The 25,822-nt window shown below is 37.0% G+C and overlaps 1 protein-coding gene across 4 annotated transcripts in view; it reads left to right on the top strand.

Moving 5' to 3' along the window:
* Orc5 (origin recognition complex subunit 5) overlaps positions 1 to 25,822 on the top strand; it is a 183,402-nt gene that overhangs the window by 115,013 nt on the left and 42,567 nt on the right. For all 4 annotated transcript variants that reach the window (XM_090413801.1, XM_090413802.1, XM_090413800.1 and 1 more), the window contains 2 exons: positions 19,483 to 19,573; positions 24,211 to 24,403. In XM_090413801.1, coding sequence (XP_090269927.1) covers positions 19,483 to 19,573; positions 24,211 to 24,403 — 284 coding nt within the window. The remainder of the gene's footprint in view (positions 1 to 19,482; positions 19,574 to 24,210; positions 24,404 to 25,822) is intronic.

Below are 25,822 nucleotides of genomic sequence, written 5' to 3'. Positions count from 1 at the left end.
GGAGGCCCCAAATCATATTCATCACAACTATTTGACATTCATACAGTATCTATCATACCTCGCCTTAAACTCATTCACTGTCACAGCATCCACCACAGACTCAGGGAGCGCATTCCACTCATTCACTACTCTAAAAGTAAAGAACCCAGCTCTAACACCTTTACTAACCACACTTTTGCCCAGTTTCCATGGATGTCCCCTAGTCCTCCCACAACCAGCCCTGTTCTCAAAAATATCTTCTGAATCAATTTTATAGAAACCCTTCAGTAATTTGAATGTCTCAATCATATCTCCCCTCCTCCGCCTATCAACCAATTTTTGCAACCCACAAATTCTCAACCTGTTCTCATACAGTTCATTCCACAGACCTGCTATCATCTTGGTCACTCGCCTCTGGATCCTCTCCACCTCCTCCCCATCAAGAAGAAACCTAGGTGACCAAATCTGAGCACAGTAGTCTAGATGGGGTCTTATCAAGGCTCGATACAGAGGAACAATAACCTGCTTGTCTCTGCTTGTCATCGTATTCTTCAGCAACCAAGTGATTTGATGAGCTGTTTTGGTCACTTTTGCAATGTGTCCCCTAAATTTCAATTCCTTATCTACCAACACTCCTATATCTCGTGCCTCATCAATTTCCTGGAGCACGGTTCCACCAATGCAGTAAACTGCCGCCAATCTTTTCACCCCAAAATGCATAACCTTACATTTTGCCACATTAAACTGACATCCATTCTCCTTAGCCCAGACCTCCAATCTATCCAAATCATCCTGCAAAATTTTGACGTCATCTGCATTCACTATTGCCCTACCCAACTTCGCATCATCCGCAAACAAATGAACTGTTCCTCTCAGATCATTTCCTATATCATTTATGAACAAATTAAACAGCAGTGGTCCAAGAACAGATCCTTGTGGCACACCACTAGTCACAGGCCGTCTTGTGGACTCTACTCCCGAGTAAACCACTCTCTGATATCTCTCCGTCAACCACCCTCCTACCCATCTCACCAACCCTATGTCCATTTCCATATGCTGCAATTTACTGATTAGAATTCCATGTGGAATCCTGTCAAAGGCCTTGGCAAGGTCCAGTAGAATCACCGTAAACCCATTACCCTTATCCAGTTCAGCCGTCACTGTGTTATAATACGTGAGCAAGTTACTGAGGCATGACCTACCCTTCACAAAACCATGCTGTCCCCGATACAGTATCCCATTTTCTTCTATCCAATCTTGTATTTTCCTCTTGACTATTTTCTCTAAAACCTTGACAATGATTCCTGATATGCTAATCAGTCGGTAATTTACTACAGCAGTCTTGGAACCACCTTTATGCAGTGGAACTATTTTCCCCTCTTTCCACCCGCTCGGGACTAACCCAGACCCGAGACTCAAATTAAACAAAATGGTCAAGGGTACTGACAATTCTTTAGCTGCTTCTCGTACAACACGAGCTGGTATACCATCCAATCCCACAGATGTATTGACATTGAGGTTATGCAATAGACTACTCACCTCCACTTCATTAACCACAATTCCCGTATAATCTACTGGTTTATTCGTTTCTGCAATGTCACCACCTGGATGATATACTTTTGCAAAGTGCTCACTCAGTAACTCAACTATCTCAAATCATTCTTTTTTTTTTTTTTTTTTTTGCTAGCTACATGTCAAAAGAACTCCCTAGGATTCTTTTTGGCTTCATTAGCTAACTGCTACTCATACTTCACTTTTCCTACCCTTACCAAGTCACCCTCCTTGTCTTGTTTTTGTAATCCTCATGGAATTGGCCATTGCCACTTCTCTTATAGCTGCATCCATAATGCCATTTTTCTCTATATCGCATACTTAACTCTTCATTCATCCATTTCACACTTATCTTATTTAACCTTTCGACCCTCGGAGTACATTTAGACATTGCTTCTACTAGATAGTTCTTGAATATCCTCAAAGCTGCATTTATTTCTTTTTCAGCTAACTCATTCCATGCTACACCTGCAAGTTTTCTCCTGAGGTCTTCATAATCACCATCCTTGCAGTTCCACATATACCCTTTTCTCACAGAGGTCCTCACACTGCTGGCAACCACCCAGGCAGTCACTATATAATTACATCCTCTGCTGAGATGATCAATAACAAGCCCCTCAACCCTCATGTGTCCTCTGTTACATACTGTCTGAGGTAGTTGTCCCTTAAAAACTTGAGAAACTCAATTTCTTTACTTCCATTTACTATCTCATCATCCCAGTCTAGATTGCCATTCTTAAAATCACCCATAATAATCATCCTTTTCTTATTTTCTTGGCTGATTTGATTATACATTAAATAGTCACTACAATTCACATTACCAAGTCTATAGCAACATCTAAGTATTTCATTCTATTCACCTATCTCACACCATACTGCCTCAAAACCACTAGCACTACTTTCCTCTTGCATCTCTGCTTTGTATGGACATAACTCTTTCTCTATCATCAATAGCACTTCCCCTCTTTTTACCCTTTCTATCCTCATGAAACATATCATACCGTTCCATCTCTATTCCTGTTAGGATGCCATCCTCATCCAACTGCAGTTCACTTGCAGTTGTATACAAACACAGCAGCTTATTCCTGGATCTATAGCTAGTTCCACTGACACTATTTATTTGTTTTGACTTCTCTATGCTTATCTCAAGCCATTCCTTATTCATCTTCTAACCTTCTTCACATCCAACTATTTTTCCTTGATCCCAGATCATCCACTTCCCTTTTTGTCTACACAACCATTCACATTCTCCTGGAGTATCTACCTTTCTAATTCTGTGTTCCTCTGTCCACCCCGAGTCTCCCTGTTTTCCTGTCTGTCTTACACACCTGTTTTCTCATTCTCTATGCTCATGCCACTCACTTCTTCATTCACAACCACCTCTTCTGTCTCTCTTGTCTTACTCTTCTGCTCTTCCACATCACTTCTCACTTGATCAAATTCATTCTCTGTACTCACTTCTCTACCTTCGTGCAGCAGTCTTTCCAAGTGACTCACACCAAAACCACTCAAATGCAGTCCATTGCTCCTATACAGTTCATTTCATTCTTCAAATTCATTCCACACATTAACAAACTGCACTCCTTTCTCCTCAAACATTTCTGCTAACATATCATTGATAATCCTTGCTCTCTGCCTGATGTTGATCATATTGTTATGAATCAGAGATATGGAAATTGAAAGAGAAATAAAAGCCAAATTAGTTTTCAAATTTTTTAGTAAAATATTAAAAATATTTTGTCTCCAGCTTATATATTAATATATTACTATATAAATAGTAATATGTTACTAACCAGTTTATGAGTTAATTGATCTCTGGCATGGGAAAGCAGGTTTTTCATCCCATAAACTTGAAAATTGACCATAAAACTTGCACTATTTCAAACAATAACATATTGTGATCGTGAAATGGCAATACATTCCAGTCGTCTCTTCATCAGATGCCACTTATAATTAGTGATAGTCTAGGGTCAGCCAGGTACAGTAGATCCCAAAGTGTTTAAACAAACCACACCGAGAAAAACAGAAAAGAAGAAGCGCTCCGCAAAGGTAGAAACCCCTACTAGTAAAACAGAAATAAGAGAAGAAAAATTGGAAGCAAACAGTGCTGCAAAATGCATGAGAGACTCGGACACGGAAGAAAATAAAAGGACAAAAGCCGGCAGCCCAGATCCATCAGAAAAGAATAATGAAACCCCAACACCAGCAGAAAAGAATAGTGAAACCCCAACACCAGCAAAGGAAAATCTAACAACAATGGGAGAACCAAGGGAATTCTCCATAATGCAAAGCACATCTCCTTGCGGACATGTATGATCAGGGCCGGCGGAAGCGGGCATGCAGGTGCCGCTATGAAGGGGGCACCACCGCTCGGGCACCGTTCATAAGTTTGTTTTTAAGAAACAAAATTTTTATCATGAAAACAAAAAATTCTTAGAATGATCAATATTAAAATAAATAAAGCCAGATACACTGAATAAAAATTAAAAAAAAATTGTATATTGCCGCCTTCTTTGATCAGCCGGCTGTTTACAATTTTGCAGTGAGAGCAGGCTAAATGCTTGCCTACAGAATGCTGTGTCTGCTACAGTCTATCTAAAGTGAAATGGTGAACGGTTTTTATGTGCAGAAACAAATCCAGAAACATTTTAAAAAAGAGGCAGAAGCAAACAACCCTAGACATGTTTTTTTACAGGTCCATTTGTCAAAAAACTCCGAAATGAGCCCAATTGTCCTTCTGGTGAAGATTGATAATTAAAAACTGTTTTCACGAACAATTCATTTTATTAATGTTAATTTTTTTTTGTGGCGTTTGCATACCACGGTGCTTGGCCGCACGAAGGAAGACTTGGTTTCGAGTCTACTCTGCGACTAGAGGAAATTTTTCTAAGCCTTTTTTCGACTGGTTCCCGAGTTAGTCGATCTCTGGCACGGGCAAGCAGGTTTTTCCTCCCGGAAACTCGGGTTTTTCGTCCTGTAAACTCAAGAAAATCGACCGTAGAACCCACATTATTTCAGAGAGTAAATATATTGTGTTAGAGATCACGAGATGGCGGCACATTTGAGCCGTCTCTCTTCACTGCGTACCACTTAATTAGTGATAGCCTTGGGCCATATGGGTACCAGTGGAGATTGAACTGCCCACTCAGTCTCCAAAGTTAGATAGGGCTAAATGATCTCGCCTACTCCCGTATACGGGAATAAAAAGGCATTAGCTGATTTTTTTTTTTTTTAATTTTTTTGTAGCAAATACATATACTGTATAATAAATAAATGATATTTACCATATTTTTATGACATTTTAAATGAGTTTTATCTGCATTTTTAATATGTACTATGGTTGTGGGGAGGAGCTGGAACAAATTAATTGATTTTCAATTAAATCTTATGGGGAATCGCGCCTTGGATAACAATGGTTTTGGTTAACGACGGTAATCCTGGAACGGATTACCGTTGTTAACCAAGGCAGCACTGCATATACAAAATATTAAAAAGATTTCGTCCACAATTTTGATATAAGGAAGCGAGATTGCATTTTTGTAATCCTGTTTTATTGTTAGCTGGAGGCATTTTAAGGATTCTCTTGATGGTTTTTGTTTCATATCCATTCTGTTGGAGGATTTGTGTTAAGTATTTTAGTTCTTCATTACATCTTTCTTGTGTGCCTCAATTAAAACTCTTCAAGACAGAGCATACAATATCTCCAGCACACAAGAAAAATGTAATGAAGAACTAAAATACTTAACACAAATCCTCCAACAGAATGGATATGAAACAAAAACCATCAAGAGAATCCTTAAAATGCCTCCAGCTAACAACACAATAAAACAGGATTACAAAAATGCAATCTCTCTTCCTTATATCAAAAATGTTACAGACAAGCTAGCCAAATTAATGAACAAACACAACATAAAAGTAGCCTTCCTTCCTATGGAGAAAATCTCAAGATTCCTACATCCACCAAAACCACGTCATCATCCTCTTAAAAAACCAGGAGTCTACAAAATCCATTGCTCTTGCGGGATTTGCTACGTAGGACAGACAGGAAGATCTGGAGAAATACGCATGGCTGAACACCAAAAAGACGTACAATACAAAAGAGAACAAAAAACGGGTCTTGCTTTCCATACCACTTCCACTGGACACGATATACTCTGGCAAAAAACGACGATGTCATACATAGAAAACAACAGTTATATAAGAAAATTTAAAGAAGCTGCTAATATGCTAAAAAACCCAACCCAATGCAATAAAAATCAAGGTTTAATTCTCCATCAAGTGTGGTCAGCTCTAATAAAAAATCTACCTCAATCTTAGCTCGGACTGTATGAACGAGAACAAGCACACGTGATATCATCCAGTATTGTTCAGCATGAATAACGTTATATATCTGCAATCTGTTATTTGAGTTTTATGAATAGCCAGACGGTTATGATTTGTATTTATTAATTCTCTTGTTTAAACTTTAAGTTATACTATTTTTACCCCCTGAAGATGTAAATCCTACGATTTACGAAACTTGTCGGGAACTATTATTTCAGTGTTTTATAGAACTGAATAATAAAAAAATGTGGTGTAATCACCGAAATATGTCTTTTTTAACTAGTCTCTTTATGCAGATTTGAATTGTGATGTTTCTTTTTATTATTGAAAATGCAGTGTAAAATTTGTCTTATGTGAATTAAAATTTTGTTGTTTAAATATTAATAGAGTGTTGCCTGATATTTTAGTTCTTTGATGCACTGTTCTAAAAAAACAACCGAGCTTGTGAGCAGGGAAGATAGATAATTAATATGAGAATTAGATAAAGGGATAGCCACGACTGTATATAAGAGTAAGGAATGATATCTACCGAAAGTAGTAATATTTAATGCCATAAAAGGATTTCCTTAGGTGCAGTCACTAATTCAAATAAATATCTAGAGATCCTTGGTATAATAAAAATAGGAATACTGGAGGTAAAAATAAGGAACAGGAGGATATAAGTTTAAAGTTAATAGAGTTGTATAAGGGAAAGAGACAAGTTAAAGATTTGGGAATTGACGATAAGATATATAATATAGAAGAGAGATATAAAGAAATAAGATAAAGTAAAATATAGAAAAATCTTAAGATATTACAATGGCGCAGTAACAACAGGATATTAAAGAATTAAGGATAATATAGATAAAATAAAGGATATCAAAATAGATTAAACACCTCAAGTTTACACTACCATCTTCATTAAAAAACTGTGCCTAAATAGCTGAAATATTTTACGTGTTCTATAGGATCTCCACTCAGAATGCAGCTGAAGTTTTTTATGTTCCTTCCTATTTTCATAGTTTTGGTCTTTTTATTACTGATTTTCATGCCAAATTTGTTACAGCTGTTATTCAATTTAGTTAGAGAATCCTGGAGACTTGTCTGGATGTGTTTAGGAGTATTACATCTGTATAGAGCAAAGAGCTAAGTTTGACATCTCCAATTCTAATATCAGGCCTAATGCCACTTTTTTTTTCATAATGTGGTTAATATAGATGATGAATAAGAGTGGAAATAATGTGCATCCTTGTATTCCTTATAATGTCCCATTCACCCATATAATTGTAGTGTTTTGAAAAGTTTTTCTCCAGGCACCTTGTCGCATGCCTTTTCCAGATGTACAAAAGTTAAGTGCATGAAACTTCGGCGGGAGTTTATGAAAATGAAAAATGACCTTCATCTTCTGCATGAGGAAGTGGAAGTGATCGGTAAGGAGATACTGGAAGTTAAAGCTGAGTTTAATGTGTTAAACAGAGAAATTAGGACTATAGAGATTACTTTAGCTGAAGTAACTAGAACAGGATTACATATGGGTGAGTCTTTGGTGAATGATTCAGTAATAAATAGTATGGGAGTGATTGGGAGTCAACATAATAAAACCACAAGTAGCCAAGAAGAAATGAGATGTAGTGAGAGTGGGGGGGTAAGTAATAGAGAGTTGAGTAATGAAGCTGGGAGAGTCATGCTGAATAGTGTAGAGAATGAGTCCATGAGTGTGAACTTGAATGAAGTTAATAGTGGTAAAATATATGGTGATTCTATGATTAAGGGTATGGAGAGTGGTATGCATGAGGAGTGCTTGGCTGATGGTACAATAGAAAGAGTGGCTTTAGCAATAAAGAGAGGGCATGAAACAGACAAGATGATAGTTATGGTGGGTACGAATGACCTGAGAGGTAGTATAAATCGGGTAGGAAAAGATTTAAGAACATTATTAGATATTGTGAAGAGGAAAAGTGTCAATGGGAGAATAGTGTGTGTGCTGCCTCGTTTTGACAATTACGAGTTAAGTAGACGAGCAATGATAATGAATGATATGATTGCAAGAATGTGCAGAAAAAGAGGTCTGGAGTTTGTTGATGTTTGGAGTGTGTTTGAAGGAAAAAGGCAGTTGTATGCTAGAGATGGACTGCATCTTAACATGGAAGGACATAAGAGATTGAAGAAGTTATTGTTTTCTGAACAGGTTGAAGTTATTGGGCAGGGAAACTAATATTGAAAAGGTTGAGTGTAAGAGAGAGAAACTTTAGCACTGATTGTGTATTTATTGATCCTTATAGGCAGAATAAATTGCAGAAGAGAGGGGAAAAAAATCGGCATAGGACTACGGTAGTTAGTGACTTATATATCAGTTCTAAAGCCGGTACAAGATCTAGAGGGAATCTGCAATTTTTGTATACCAATGCTAGAAGCATTAGAAATAAGAGAGAAGAATTTTTGGCATTAGTCAGTGAAATCTCACCAAAAGTTGTAGGCATTAGTGAAACTTGGCTGTCAGCAGAAGATGTGGTCACTGGAATTGAATGTGATGGGTACAGTATTTTCAGGGAGGATAGAGAAGATAGAACAGGAGGAGGAGTACTGTTGATGATAGCTGATGTGTTGCAGCCAAAGAAAGTAGTATATCATGATGATAGACATGTGAATGAGAGTTCATTTGAGGCAGTCTGGTGCGAAATAGTGACCAACGCAACCAAATATACAGTTGGATGCTGCTATAGGCCAGGGAGTACAGGGGGAGATATTGAATTCATGCATCAGCAACTTAGTGCAATGAGTGAAGGCTTAGTGATTATTATGGGGGATTTTAATTATGGTGATATCAATTGGAAGGAGGAAATATCACGTAGCAAAAAGGAAATGGAGTTCATACATCTGCTACGAGATAATTACTTGAAACAGCACGTAACTGAAGGGACACGTGGTGTGAGAGTGTTGGATCTGGTTATTGGTTCAGAGGTTATATGCTTAAGTAAGGTGACCTCGTTACCTCCAGTTGGTGAAAGCGATCATGTGGTATTGACTTGGGAGGTTGCAAAATCTGTGGATTTTTCTATTAAGAAGGGGTATGTACGAAACTACAGGTTAGGCAATTATAACAAGCTTCGGAGTGAGCTTGCAGCCATCCCATGGCAGAACATATTGCAAGGGAAAGATGTTAGCAGTGCTTGGGATAAAATCAGCGGGTATCTGAGGAAAGCAATATCAGATTGTGTCCCCATGGTCAGGAGGTCAAACAAGGCAGGCATTAGATGGATGAGCAGTAGTATCAAGCTTGAACTACAAAAAAAGAAAATGTTATGGAGAATTTACAAGGAGAAGGGCGATCAGGACACCCATGAGCAGTACAAGGCTCAAGCTAGGAAGGTTACCAGCATAGTAAGAAAAGCTAAATCAGATTATGAGAAGACCTTAGCCAAAGAGATCAAGGGTAATCCCAAAGAGTTCTTCCGCTATGTGGCAAGTAAGAGGAAGAATGACTTCGGAAGGATAACCTTAGTGGGTGCTGATGGTATTGAGGTGACAAAATCAGATGTAATAGTCGAGTTACTGAGTGATCACTTCTCAAAAGTCTATCACCCAAGTGAGGATATCTCTATACCTATAGCAATACCTAATGTGAGAATTGAAGCTAAAGAATCAGAGGTATTAAATATATTGCGAAACTTAAATGCAAACACTGCGGTAGGCTTAGATGGAATATCAGCTCGGGTGTTGCGTGAATGTGCAAATGAATTGTCAACCCCTCTTACCTGGATATTTAATTTAAGTTTGAACTCTGGTATGGTCCCTAGGGAGTGGAAGTTAGGCAAAGTGGTTCCTTTGCATAAGGGTGGCTCTAAAACTGCAGTATTGAATTACAGACCAATCACCATCTCAGGAGTAGTGGTAAAAGTATTGGAAAAGTTGGTTAAAGACAAAATTCAAGAATGGGTGGATCAGGATATGATACTCTATAGAGGCCAACATGGTTTTGTTAAAGGTAGATCCTGCCTTAGCAATCTATTAACTATCCATAATAGAATAACATCAGAGTTGGACAAAGGAACTGGCTACACAGTGGTACTTCTGGATTTTGCTAAGGCTTTTGACAGGATACCCCATAGAACACTGTTACGCAAATTGGAGCAGATGGGAATGGATATTAAATTGGTGATATGGATAGGAGAATGGCTCAGGGAGAGATACCATAAGGTGGTGTATGGAGGAGCCGAGTCCAGAATGAGGCAGGTGACCAGTGGTGTGCCTCAGGGCTCTGTGCTTGGGCCAATGTTGTTTAATTTGTATATAAATGATATAGGAAACGGCTTAAAGGGAGATATTCAGTTGTTTGCTGATGATGCAAAGTTGTGTAGTGCAATAAAAAATCAAGCTGATGTTGAAAGTTTGCAGGAGGATTTAAATAAGCTGGTGAAATGGGCAAAAGAAAATGGATGTCAGTTCAATGTGGAAAAGTGTAAAGTCTTGCATTTTGGGATTAAAAGATTACCAGCTGTGTACTACATCGATGGAAAGGTACTCCAAGAGATTGATGAGGCTAGGGACTTAGGGGTATTGGTAGATAAGGAGATGAAGTTCAGAGGACACATTGCTAAGGTGTCCAAGATTGCACATAGGATTACTTGGTTGTTGAGGAACACACTGACATCCAGAGATAAAGAGGTTATTATTCCCCTTTATAAAGCATTGATACTTCCACATTTGGATTACTGTGCTCAGGTCTGGTCACCTGGATTCCTTGGAGATGAGGAGGCTGTGGAGAGGGTTCAGAGAAGAGTGACCAAGTTGGTGAGTGATATAAAAAATGCTCCCTACATTGATAGATTGAGAGCTTGTGGATTGCAGAGATTGGTTGATAGGCGAAGAAGAGGGGATATGATAGAAACATTCAAATTACTAAAAGGTTTTTATAGGATTGATGCAGGGGAAATGTTTCAGCTGTGTGATAGTGATGGAAGAACAAGAGGTCATCTCTGGAAATTAAAGAAGAGTGTGGTTAACAAAGGTGTCAGAACAAGGTTTTTTGCCTGGAGGGAGGTGAATGAGTGGAATTCATTGCCTGACTTTGTTGTGAGCTCTTCATCTGTAAATGAATTCAAGAAGAGATATGACAGATATTGTTTTGCTAGCTTGGGTCTCCCGCGATGAGTCTACTGACTCCATGGAGATACCCGTAATAATAATAATAATAATAATAATAATAATGATTCCCATGATTTCTCACTTATTTGTGTTAAATCTGATCTTGACAACCTCTATTTGGCCTGAACCCAGCTTGTTCTTCAAGTTTCTCTTCCACAATCTATCTCAACCGCTTTAGAAGTATGCTTGCATAAATCTTACATTCCTCTGTAATTCTTACATTCAGCTTGATCCCCTTTTTTATAGATGGGTACTATGAAAGCTCTACTCCAATCATTAGGCATTCAACCTTCTGTCCAGTTCCTCTGAATTATGCAGTGTTGCCTCTGCAAAACGTTTATACCTCCATATTTAGCATTTCTGGTTGAATATCATCTATTCCAGCTGCCTTTCCACATTTCAAGTTTTTGATGGCTTTTTCTACCTGAAGTATTGATATGTACTCCTCTTTGCATTCCTCTTGAAAATTTTTTATATGGTTCTGTCACTGCTTAGTTTGTTTAACAGGCTTTCAAAGTATTTACTCCAGACATCTAGGATATCCTTATCTTCAGTTTTCATGTTACCATTATCATCTTTGATTCCTTTTACAGTACTCTTTCCTCTGTTTCTAAGCTTCTTCAATAGCCTCCAGAACAATTTGCCACCTTCCTGATGTTTATTTTCTATATCTTACCAAAGTCTTCCCATGACTTTTGTTTAGCTACTTTTACAAATAGTTTAGCTTGCTTACATTTTTCTCTGTATTCTTTTAGGTCATCTGCCAACTTATTTTCTAGGAACTTTTGGTATGCTTTCTTCTTTTCCATGGCTGCTTCTTTAACTCCTTGTGTCCACTATGGTGTTCTTATTTTTCTATGTTTGCAGACAACTTCACAACATACTTCCCTAGCTGAATCAGTTAATGTCTTTTTCAGAGTTAGCCACTGAGATCCAAGGTTTGATAATTGTTTTCAAACTACTTCAAAATTTCTTCAATAATAGTTGCATAGTTGAGTCTACAATTTACCTGTAAAAGTTACTCAACTTTAATTCTTTTTAAAACTTACTTACGTACTGTTCTTGTCAATATGATACCATTTTTATCCTACTTAGTACGGTTCACTTCCAATTTCAAATCCTCTGTACACTTTTGTTTTCTGAACCAGCATTATGATATTACTATCAACAATGATGTAGTCAATGAGACTTTTCTTATTTTTTGTGTCTTCTCTCTCTGTGAACTTGCGCACATCTTTATGTTGAAACATTGTGTTGATAATGACTAGTCTGGGTCCTGAGCAAAGTCCAGTAAATCTTCTTTTCGAATAATAGGCCTGGTGACCTATTACTGGAAAGGAAGAAGTCTCTTCCCATCTTTTCACCGACTTTTCACTGTTTGCATTGTTTCCCTGATGAAAATAACAGGAACTTTGTTTAACTAAATAAAAAGAGAATTTTTAAATTTTTATTGCCTCATCCACTTCCTCACTTTATAGTTAGCGAAATCTTTAATCACAAATGTCTATTGACGTCATCAATCGCTATAACTACAGTGATTCGTGCCGAGAGAATCAGTGTCTTCTGGACACTCACAGCAAGCTAAAGAGAGTAGCCATCTGTCTAAAACAAAACACAGTATCATTCTCGATATGTCATTATTCTTTATCATTGTTGTATTATTATGAGAATTAAAACCATGCATTATAAAAACAGTTATGTGACACGTCGGGCCCTTGACAAAAGTCTCAGATGTCACTCCCTCTCGGTGGCCCTGTGTGTGTGTGTGTGTGTGTGTGTGTGTGTGTGTGTGTGTGTGTGTGAGTAAGTGGGGTACTTAAGGGTCAAAGCTGTATAACTAAGAGGAGACCTCCACATAGCCTTTAAAGGAATGTGGAAAACCGACCAGGGTTTCTGACCTGGTCCTATCCTCACCTTCTCGTGGTGCACCCTGTTGGGTGCACCACGAGAAGGTGAGCATTGGACATCTACCTGGATATGAGGATGGGCTGGCAATTTGGGATTTAGCCGACAAATTGTATTCTTATTGGCTTAAACCAATGTAGAAAATCATGGTAAAACATAACAAAATTTCGTGCCGGCTGGTGCGTTGCCCGGTTAAACAAGGCCCCCGTTATTTTCGCCAGGGGACCAAGTTGAACAGCGAAAAGTCGGCTACTGGAACAAATCTGAATGCACACCCCAACTCAACATCACCAGAGTTAAAGATCAGTACTATCAACGTAAGAAGCCTGAATTGCAAAGAAATGGAGCTAGCTGAGGAATTAGATAAGTACCACATCGACATAATAGGGGTGACTGAAACAAAAAAGACCAAAACTGGTGAGATCTTTCTGAGCAATAAATACAAAATGTTATATTCAGGCAATGACAATCAAGGAAAAGAAGGAGTAGCCACAGTATTCAACACAAAATACAAGGCTAATCTTCTTGAATGGCAGTCAGTCTCAAGTAGAGTCATGTGGGCAAATATGAGAATGGGGAACTGGACAATGAGACTTATTTGTGCCTATGGTCCCACAGAAAGTTCTACTAAGGTAGAAGTGGAGGAATTTTTTGATGCTTTAGAAAAAGCAACTGACACAATGAAAAAGGAAGAGTTGGTCCTTGTTGGCGATGTAAATAGCAGAGTAGGAAATTATTGTCAGATATACAAAAATATTTTGGGAAAATTTGGAGAAAAGTGCAAAGCCAATAATAATGGCAAATACTTGTTGGATTTCTGCTCAGGACATGGACTGGTTATTACTAACACCATGTTCCAACATAAAAATGTACACAAATTCACATGGAGAGAAGAAGCAAGGAATAAGAAAAGTCTCACTGACTATGTTATTGTCCTGTTGACAGTAACATAGTCCACAAGGACAACAAGTTTTAAGTTGTGGGTTCGAAACCACAGTCAAAAGGCTGTGGGTTCGAATCCCACCTTGGGCATGGATGTCCAAGGACAATGATGATTGTCTTTGGAAATTCTAGTGACGGTAGATGGCATTGGTGTAGTTGCAGTCAGTGGTGGAGACAGGGCTCTTGAGCAAGTGCCCTCCGTCGATAAGTTTTGAACTCCCTGGAGGTGTCTAATAATAATAATAGTGATGTTTTCTTCCTGGTGCAGGACACCAGAGTGTACAGAGGATTTGAAATTGGAAGCGATCACTATTTAGTATTGAGCAGGATAAAATTGAATTTCATATTGTAAGAAAGTTTTAAAGCGACTAAAAGTTGAGATCTCTCAGATGTGAACTGTAGACTAAAATACACAAAGATTATTGAAGACAAAATGAAAGAGTTTGAGAACAGGAACCAAACCTTGAAAATTCAGTGGCAAGCCTTGAAGAAAACCCTGATTGATTCAGCCAGAGAGGCATGTGGTGAGGTTGTCTGCAAGGATAGAAAAATCAGAACTCCATGGTGGACACAGGAAGTTATTAAGGAGGCAGTGAAGGAAAAGAAGAAAGCATATCAAAAGTTCCTGGCAAATAAGTCAGCTTGTGCTCTTAGAGAATACAGAGACAAATGTAAGAAAGCTAAACACTGTGTAAAACTAGCTAAACAAAAGTCATGGGATGACTTTGGCAAGAACATAGAAAATAAATATCAAGAAGGTGGTAAGATATTCTGGAGGTTGTTGAAGAAGCTTAGAAATGGAGGAAAGAGTGCTGTAAAAAGAATTAGAGATGATAAAAGTTACATGAAAACAGGAGAAAAAGATATCCTTGACGTATGGAGTAATTACTTCGATAAATTGCTAAATGAAACAAGTAGTGATAGCACAGTGGTAAAAAACTCTCAACAGGCATACAGTCAGGAATACATATCCATACTTAAAGTAGAAAAAGCCATCAAAGGCTTGAAATGTGGAAAAGCAGCAGGAGTAGATAATATTAGACCAGAAATGCTGAAATATGGTGGTATAAAAGTCTTACAGTGGCTGCACTGCATAGTTCAGAAAGCCTGGACAGAGGGGCGAATTCCTGATGATTGGAGTAGAGCTCTAATAGTACCCATATATAAAAAGGGAAATAAAACTGAATGTGAGAGAGGTATTTCCCTACTGAGTGTTCCTGGCAAGATCTATGCAAGCATACTTGAGAAACGGTTGAGAAGAATTGTGGAAGAAAAGCTTGGTGAAGAACAAGCTGGATTAAGGCCAAATAGAGGCTGTCAGGATCAGATATTCACTTTATGACAAATAGTTAAAACAGCATGGGAATATAACAAAGATCTGTATTTAAGTTTTGTCGATTTGGAAAAGGCATATGACAAGGTTTCAAGCGAGAAGCTATTCAATATGCTACAGTTATATGGTGTTAATGGGACATTATATCAAGCAATACTTAGTCTCTATTTGAGTTGTAAGTCGGCAGTTAGAATTGAAGGAAGTACAGGAAGATGGTTTAATGTTAAATCTGGTGTGTGACAAGGATGTACATTATCCCCTCCATTATTCATTATTTATATGGATCACATTATGAAGGAAAGTGGTATTAAACATTCTTCATTCATAACATGAAGAATGGAGATGTTAATGTCAGCTCTTTGCTTTATGCAGACGATGTTATACTTCTAAATAAATCCACTACAAGTTTGCAAGTGTCCCTGACTGAATTGAATAACTGTTGTAATAGATATGATATGAAGGTCAGCATTAAAAAGACAAAGACAATGAAAATAGGCAGAATCATTGAAAATGTCAACTGTGTTGTGAATGGAGAACCTGTGGAACAAGTAAAACATTTCAGCTACTTAGGCACGATTTTTACTGAAGATGGTAAATTAAATATGGAAATAGGCAACAGAATCAACAAAGCTAGTATGGTGGGAAGTCAATTGAATAAATTCATATGGAATAAGAGAGAAATTAGTCAGAACACTAAATTAGCTGTATACAAGTGTTCAAACCAGTTTTAACTTATGATCTTAGAGCTGGGTCTGAAGTAAAACACTTGACCAAAAACTAGAGACTGCAGATATGAGAGTCCTGAGAAAGATTAGAGGCATGAACAGATCGCATCAATGGCAATATCATATTAAAAATGAGGATATTAGGAAAGAACTTGACATTGTCAGCATCCAGGAATGCGTTAGCAGAGCTAATCTCAGGTGGTATGGTCACTTAAATAGAATGGGAGAGGAAAGATTAGCAAAACAAGTGTTCTCTGCCAGGTTGGCAGGAAAACGACCCAGAGGAAGACCAAGATATAGGTGGATTGATACGGTACAGTGTGCCTTAGACGATAGAAATATAAGATCTGATAATGATAATATTGGAATCTTGACAAGTAACAGACTGATTTGGAAGGAAATTGTAGATAGGAAGTTGGTAATGATGTAAATATTTCATGTAGTACTATCATATCTTGTACGCCCCTTGAGGGTACATGTCAGGAATTTGATGATGATGATAGTACTACATCATCATCAAATATATGATAAGTATATATGTAATATTTGATGTGATAAATTTACTCTGCTATATGACATAATTAAAGAAATTTAATAACTAGAAGCAGCTTGATAGCAAAATAGAAAAAAAAAATTTTATTTGAATGCACAACTAGTTTTGTCTTCAAAGACTTCATCAGGTGCATAACACAAAAAGAGAAATACTAAAATATACATTCAAGAGAACAACATCTATAAATTAATTTGCAAACGTATTGCTGACATTTGAATACTAACATTTAGCTATAACTTATATGATTGTCACTTTTCAGTTATCCATCTTTGGTGTACACAGTGCAATATGTTTGAAAGTTAATTTTAGCAGTTAAACATACATTACAAAATATATATTTTGTAATGTATATTTTTGTATTTCTCTTTTCTTATTATGCACCTGAAGTGAGGCCTCCTGATGAAGTCTTCTAAGAAGATAAAATTAGCTGTGTGTTTAAATAATAAATAGGTTTTTCTTTTTGGTGTTTCGCAGCTTCTATTCATTAAATTTCTTTAATTATATATATATATATATATATATATATACAGGGTGTTCGGGATAAATTTGACAGTTTCGTAAGGAAAAAGAAAATCTTCTTTGTATCTATTAAATTTAATGAATTGACAAAAAAACATTACAGGCAGAGTTAATTACAATACTATCAACAAGATTTACTCAAAATAACCACCATTAGCATCGATCACAGCTTCAATTCTGCTTCGGAACCTCGAACAAGCTGATGCTACAGTCTCCCTGGGAAGGGCCGCAAAAACTGTTTTAATTTTATCCATTAACTGGGCTTTTGTATTACTGGAAGTGCGATTGGTGTCTTTTTCAACTGCGCCCCATACAAAATAATCCATGGGGTTAAGGTCTGGGGAGTTTGGAGGCCAAACATTTGGACTGGTGAAGTCGTAGAAATTTTCAGACAACCATTTTTGACTTTTCCCAGAGGTGTGGCAAGGGGCCGAATCCTGCTGCCATACATACGGCCTACCATTGGCTACCCTTGTTATCCAGGGCTTGACTACAGTTAGCAACTCCACGAACAAAGCCCGAATTCCAATGCCAGGGTTCTTCAACACCTGTTCCTGCAGATTTGCGAGGAATTCTGCTGTACGAACGCAATCAGATCGTCTGCTAGGGATCTTTCTTCTTGCTACATCCTCGTAGTCACCATTGCAAGTCTCTAGTTCATGCCTGATTGTTTTTACTGTATTCAGGGAGCATTGGGCAGCAGTCGTAATATCCTTATTTTGATGGCGGGCACGAATCATCATGATACAAGTTATTCTCTTCCATGATTCAGGTGGGTTCCAGCTATCCATCCTTTCTGACATCTTGTATATGAATGAAGAAGGGTCCAAACTTTTAAATGAAGAGAAGTGTGTGTTAATACATGTAACTTACGGAAAAATATAATTAATTATAAATATGTCAAATTTATCCCGAACACCCTGTATATATATATATATATATATGGGCCCACTCACATCGTGTCATAGGTCTTGAGCAAATGGTTTGAAGGAAGCGAAGAATTTGTTCATGTGATTTTTGAAGATCTGAGGTTTGTGATTTGTTATGCTCATTATTAGAAATAGTTATACTTAAATAATTATTAAAAAAAAAATCATTCAGTTTGAAAGTCAATTTTTTTTTTTTTTTTTCAACCACTCTCTCAGATATACCACCACCACCACCCTCATTGGTTAGTGCTTAATACTTGCCAAGGTGAGAATAATTACCAAAGAAGCTTTTTTAATGATATGTCTATTCATGTGAATTCATTTCTAATTGACAAGATAAAAAGCACATGTTTAGGCTTATGTGTTGTTAACTCATGTTAGAGGTGTAATGGAGTAAAAACAACAATGGGAAAGGATTAAAAGTAATCTTTTAACTTAAATAATCCCAAAATATGGAAAACTTGAATTCTTAGTGATACTATCTTACAAGTGAGGCCTTCAACTACTGGCCTGGTTGGCTGAGTGGTTAGTGTATCCGCTCTCCAACCAACACGCTGCAGGTTTGAATCCTGCCTAGGGCATGGATGTTTGTGATTGTCTTTCACCTTCATACATTCATCCAGACAAATATGTATACACTCTCCCAAAATAGAATGGGTCACTATGGGAGAAGTAGACCCATTGGAAGTAAAAAAAAAATAATAACGGAGGACCCTTCACCAAGTGGGACATGACACTAGGAAGAAGAAGTGAGGCCTCCAACTATATTCATAGAGGGTACCCTTCCCAGTTAGGATGCTAATCTTTTGTCTACCTGAGTTTCACTTTATTTTGTATTGCCTTTGTGTATTTTACAATTTTATAATATACTCACTGAAGATGTATCTGTGATTGATATGAAATATTGGAAGCATTAAATTTGAAGGGGATAAATTAACTGTGGAAAGGGTACAAAGGCAGATAACAAAGATGGTTTCAAGACTGTACAATGTTAGTTATGAGGATCGGCTGAGGGAATGTGGACTGCAGAGTTTGGTAGATAGAAGGAGAGGTGATATGATTGAGATTTTTAAACTGTTGAGAGGTGGTTACAGGGTTGACACTGGGGAGTTCTTTCACTTGGTTGAACAGTGGGAAGTAGTGATGACAAGGGACCATACCTGAAAGTTACAAAAGGAAACTGCGAGCAAGAGGGTGAGGAGTGGTTTCTTTGCATGGAAGGTGGTGAGAGCGAGAATGGTCATTGAGTTTAAGGAGTGGTATGATAGACTTTGTGTTTCCTAGGAAGGACCTCCCGCACTGTCTTTTGACTCCATGGAGGACTAAATAATAATAATAATAATAAATGTTAGTTTTAATCCTTTCCTGTTTTTGTCCCATTAAGCTTCTAACACAACAAGATAAAAATCTTATTGGAGATATTTAGATCTGCAAGAATATTGATCATGGGAAACCCCCTTAAGATAAGTGAAAAATGTTTACAATCAGCTTTTATTTTGCTGCTTACAAAAATAATTTAAAGTGCATACATCTCTGCTTGCAATTAGAAAGATTTCACTATTTATACTTAGCAAACAACGGTATTTTAATTTGTTCCAGTCAGTCAAGAGGACATTCATAAATTATGGAGAAATATAGAGCCTTATTTAAAGAAATCCATCCATATGGTGTACTTAAGAGAAGCATCAAGGTAGGTCATAATGAATTATGGTATGTATTGTTATTGAAAAGTAATCACAGTAATGATGAGTGCCATTTTGAGTTCATATTATTGTATAATAAATTAATTACTTGGTAATTGAATTCAATGGTGAGATTTTTCCAGTAAAAACATTTTGGACATGATTATTGTGAAGAAAAAAAGAAAAAGCCATGTTACATTTCAAGACAGACAAAATTAAATTTGTCTGCCTTGAAATGATACCATTCTCTGAAAATTTTTAAATATAAGTATTGCACTTCTGTTATCATTTAACATAATTGCTTAAATTTCTTACCAGGCGAGTTTATCAAAATGAACATAATGTATATCTACTCATATATATATATATATATATGAATTATATATTAGAATGAGTAAACTCCCAGAATCTCCTTTTCCAGTGAATTGAATTTGTTCAAGAAGACCATTAGTTTATTTAAAGAAAATAGTTCATTTTCAGAATATGGCCAATAGTAAATATATCATTCACATAGCACATCCACAAAGATGGTTGAGGACAAATGGTGGAAAATGGGGTATCTTCCAGATGGTTTAGTTAGTAATTAGCTAAGGAAGGACTATAGACTACTCATGGCTGTGCCTTCAATCTGTGTGTGGATCTTATTTTTATAGCTGAATGTATCAAAAATCAAATATCTTAACCACATAAGAGAGAAAGCCTGCAGATAACAAGTGAATATTTTAATCAAAGAGATGTGTGAAAATAGAGAGATGTTGTTATTGCTAACCAGAATATCAGAAGACTAAGACTGTAGGTGATGTCTATCCTTCTAGAGGATAGATTCTATGTTCCAGGATATCAGTATAACCCAGGCATAATGCACAGTATGGTAAAAAATTTAAAAAAAAAACTGAAAAAAAATACTGAATAACTACAACGATATATATTTACACATGATGATATGTACATTTCCAACTATTGGTTGAATCTTGGTTGAATAAAACATTAATGAGAGTAGATTATGTGCTCAAAATGGGCACAGTATCTTTCAATACAGGTTTCGTAGCACATGTGAATGTTCTCTATCATTTTGGCAAACAAGGGTTGAGACATCTGCTGGACATATCGTGTAATTTTATCATTTTTATCATTTAGTTCATCAAGGTTTGAAGGCAGGTCATTGTGAAATACCCATTCCTTCAACTTATCCCAAATGAAGGCATCAAGTGATGTGAGATCAGAACACGAAGGGTACGGGAATTCTGTGAACCTTGAAATGAGCCTCCCAGTGAAGTGTTTTGATAAATAGGCTCTAGAACCATGTGATGTGTGACAGGTTGCTCTGTCCTGTTGGAATATTTTTTGTACTACACATCCTATGCAAATCATGTGTGAATGGAACCAACACATTCTCGATGTGGTGTTTACTATTCAAGGTCACAGTTACACCACCCTCTTCAATGAAGTAGGACCCAATTATGCCATGACTGGAAACCGCACACTATGCAGTGACCATCTCACTGTGAAGAGGTTTCTCTTAGACAAATTCGAGTCTACCAAGAAACCTGTAGATTTGTCTGTTTACACAACTGCTTAGATGGAAATACTTCATCCAAGAACCAGACATTATGGAGGAAAGACGAATCTTCATAGACATTGGCCAGCATGTGTGCACAGTGTTCCTGCCGTGCAGCGTAATCTGTTGCTGTTTAACTGACCCACTTGAATGATGTATGAAAAGGCACCCAGCTCCTTAAGAATTCTCTGTAGTGACTGTCTTGGTATCCCAAGTTTTACTGTTGTTTAGCATTGATTCATGGAACAGTTTGTGGTCTCTCCAAATCTCCTTTGCATTTCAGTGAAACACTCCCCTGAAATGCAAAGGGGAGTACATTGGAACCTCTCAATTAAGGCAGTGATGACTCTATCGCTTGGGGCACACTTACGGAACCGAAGAACAAAATGCTCACAAACATGTTGTAGGCTTGGACCATTTACCCTATGAATGAAAATGAATGGACCATTTACCCTATGAATGAAAATGACTTGGTAGACATTATTTTGCTCAACAACATTTGTTGTTGAGCAAAATAATGAACACCATGGCTACAGCTAAATGTAATGGCATAAACTACACATGCTCTTCTATTAATATGCATGCAGTCGAACAGCATATCTCATAGCACATGTGCTGAAGGCACAACTTTTCAGCACACCCTCCTAGAAATACAGATGCTGTTTGGATGCAGAGAAAATCTGCTATATTTGTAGAAACTCTTTGAAGGCTTTTTCTACATTGGCCATGATATCTAATTTTGGAATGTTACTCAGTGACGCAAAGTTGAAACCTAATGAAAGGATGTTGAGTTAAGAATCAGATATTGTAGGTGAGGACTTATTGACAACTATTTTATTATGGGGCAATTAGTTATTGGGACTGTTTTTTATATAACCCATCTGTTTCTTTCAAGTGGAAGAATATTGGCAAAACATATCTAACACATCCTCACTTCATGGAAACCCACACTATGATAAAAATCTAGTATGGTGTTTGTGGTTGACCTGCTGCTCTCCTTTTTAGATCATTTGCAGACACCAGCACTTTCTTTATGTTAGTTGTCCTCTCTAATAATTCAAAAAAATATAATTATTCTCTGCTGGGACAATAGATACACACATAATTTTCACTGTGCATTTCCCATTTTGAAATTTGCTCACATCATCTTACTTGAAATCGACTCATATATAATAAGAAGTCTGACTGTTTTATGTTGTATACTATAGCTGCTTCTTTCCATTCTCCTGAACCTTAGTGCCTCAGCCATATCCCCCCCCCTCCTGTATTCCTTACACTCTGAATTTCCTTAGTCTTTTTTCATAGTCAACATTCCAGAGACCACAAAATCACCTTTATCAGTTTTCTTTGGACTACTTCCACTATCTCTTCATCCTTTTGAAAACCCAGTGACCAAATTTGTACACAGTAATCCATATGCTATCTGTTCAAGGCCTTATACAGTGGAATCATAATCTCCTTCATGGTATGAACAACACCAAGAGAGGGGGGGGGGAATACAATTTATTAAACTCACTAATATTTTTGCTGATTTTCTAACCAACATTATGATAGTGCAATTATAACTGTGATAGGCACATAGCACTAAGTGTAGTTGATCTTTAGAGGAACATATGAAGGTAGGTAGCTAACTGAATGGAAGGCTTGAAAGCTACATGGAGATTATATTTGCCTAATACTTTGGCTATTTTTTCTAAAGTACCCTTAATACATACAATATTTTATCTATTTTATATGGGCTGTAGCCATTGGTTAAAAAGGGTTTGCAAAGGTCCCTGAGCTCAGTTTCAAGGATTGTGTTATTTGAACAAATAGCCTTGTCTTATACAGTGGAATCATAATCTCCTTCATGGTATGAACAACACCAAGAGAGGGGGGGGGAATACAATTTATTAAACTCACTAATATTTTTGCTGATTTTCTAACCAACATTATGATAGTGCAATTATAACTGTGATAGGCACATAGCACTAAGTGTAGTTGATCTTTAGAGGAACATATGAAGGTAGGTAGCTAACTGAATGGAAGGCTTGAAAGCTACATGGAGATTATATTTGCCTAATACTTTGGCTATTTTTTCTAAAGTACCCTTAATACATACAATATTTTATCTATTTTATATGGGCTGTAGCCATTGGTTAAAAAGGGTTTGCAAAGGTCCCTGAGCTCAGTTTCAAGGATTGTGTTATTTGAACAAATAGCCTTGTCTCGGTCAGTAAGTATTTTGAGGATGCCATACTGTTGGGAAGGGTGGTAGTGTGATTGTTTATTTGTTTATGTAAATACCTTCCTGTATTAGTGGGTTTTCTATAAATGGAAAGTAATAATGAGTCATTAGGAAGTCATGTCATGTCACTAGTGTATCTAGTGACATGACTTCCTAATGACTCATTATTACTTTCTGTTTCTATGGTGAAGTTTATTTTAGGATGGTGGCTATTAAATTGCAACAAAAATGTATCTAATGTGCCTGGACCATGGGGCCAAACAGCAAACACATCATCAACATAGCATAGCCGAACTATTGGTTTAAGTGTGTCTGTGTTGAGTGCTTGGATTTCAAAATGTTCCATATAAAAATTATCAACTAGAATAGTCAATAGAACTTATTCCAGCTACCTCTGTTCTTTGAAACATCTTCCCTTTCTCTTTGAAATTTCCATGTATACAGCACTCATATGGTATAGGTTTTTCAACCTTTCATGCTGTATGTGTGTATATACTATATATATAAAAGAAAGAATAGATATACAAATTTTTTATGTAACCTTTTCTGCTAATGTTTCTTTTAGTTTTTAAGATATTCACATATACTGTTAATCCTCATTATAGCAAACTTGTAGGGCCCATAGGAATAGTTTGTTATGGTGGATAATTTATTATAGCGAAATTCTTTTATAATAGCGTTTTGACCAAAGCTTGTAGAGCTTTGGTCAAAACGGTGTTTGGTATTGTGAGAGTTGACTGTACAATATTTGTTTCTTTAATTTTGAAAACCAGTCATATATATCTTAATAAGTTTAATAGTTTTCTTGTCGTTGTTGTTGGTGAAATTCAGATGTAATTTTATACTATTCAATTTTTTAGTTATCAGTGGGAACAATTACAGTTGCAGACCAGAGAATCTCAAAACAGTAGCATTAAAGATGCCACTTCTAAAATACAATCTTCCAATCTTCGTATCACAGTTGAATTGCCATTTTATTCTAAATTTTTGCTACTTGCTGCTTATCTAGCTTCTTACAATCCTCCAAGGACTGATCGTAAATACTTTGTCAAGGCAAGTATGGTTTTGTCATACTGGTAAATCTTAATATATCCAATATTAACATTTATAATTAAAGTGCCATTAAGGTAGCTGTTTTCTCATGGTCTACTGTAAATTATCAAAGCAAAACGTGTTTTATTTTATCTGTAATTAAAGTTAGACTTCATAAGAATTTTATTTCATATCATATTTGAATTATTCTATGTTTGTTTTACATTTATAATAGAACATTTCAAATATTTCATTTTATGACCTTTTAGTTGGCATCAGAATAACCTGTATGATTTTAAACTGGTTTTATCCTCAGAAACCATTCTTTTCTCCATTCATACATGTAGTTATTAAGATTGTCAGTCTGAAAGTTTTGAACTCGTAGAATGTACTAGAAACATATAAAGTTGGATCAAAAAATATACATACATACATACATACCTTTCCTAATTTGGTTGTGGGGGCAACAGCTGCAAGAGGAACTTCCAGTGGTCACAATCCTCTGCCACCAAGCTCAGGTGTTCTGGTGGGATTCCCAAACGTGTCCTCCCAAGGTTTTGGATATGATCTATCCAGCGAGTCCTTGGCCTTCCACATGGCCTCCCACCCTCTGGCTTGGCAAAGAGGGCCTGCTGAGGAAGCCTCTCTTGTGGCATTCTGACCAGGTGCCCATACCAACGTAACTGTGATCTCTCAACACGGAGAAGCAGCGGTTGAGTATTGAGGGTTTCCCGAATTGCAGAGCTTCTGACTCTGTCGAGTCTTGTCAGCCCCGCAACCCTTCGAAGGAACCTCATTTCAGCCGCTTGGATTCGTGTCCCCATTCTTTCGGTCATTAGATCAAAAAATATTAAGATCAAAACTCTGAAAACTAAAATCTTGTTCTGGCAAAGTCTAGAAGTTAATTCCCATCAAAGTGATTTCAGCATACACATATATGCATGCTCCAACTTCAGTAACAATATAATTTTTAGTGAACAATTATATTGTTCCAGCACCTTTCAGAAGCAGTTTCATAATAATTTGGTGTTAATTATCACTGAATCATTGTCTTTCAAAGTACATCGCTTCCATAGCACAATTAGAAGAATAACGAAACATTGTGCCTTTCAATTGGAAAATACCTACATTCAATTCTCATCATGATGAGAGGAATATTTATATGGGCTTTTTCAATTAAAGGTGAGCTAGCCAGTCTCATACGGAAGTAGCAGGGTTTCTTCTCGCAGAAACTCAGGTGTTTCATCCTGCTTGCAAGCAAATCAGCCATGAGAACACATGTAATTTACAGACAAAAAAATGTTGGTGGTGATGTTGGGCAGTAATGGCATTGATGGTAGTAGTATCATTGGGTGTAGCTGGAGAATGTCGTAGTAGAGGGGAGACGGCTAGATGTGTGGGTGGGTGGGTGGTGGAGTAGAGTAGAGTGTCCTTTTGCGA

Source organism: Typopeltis vanoorti, chromosome 24 (assembly GCF_054136105.1).
Source record: "Typopeltis vanoorti isolate ZY-2024b chromosome 24, IOZ_Tvanoo_1.0, whole genome shotgun sequence".
Lineage (NCBI taxonomy): Eukaryota > Metazoa > Arthropoda > Arachnida > Uropygi > Thelyphonidae > Typopeltis > Typopeltis vanoorti.
This window is presented reverse-complemented; position numbering and strand designations above follow the sequence as displayed.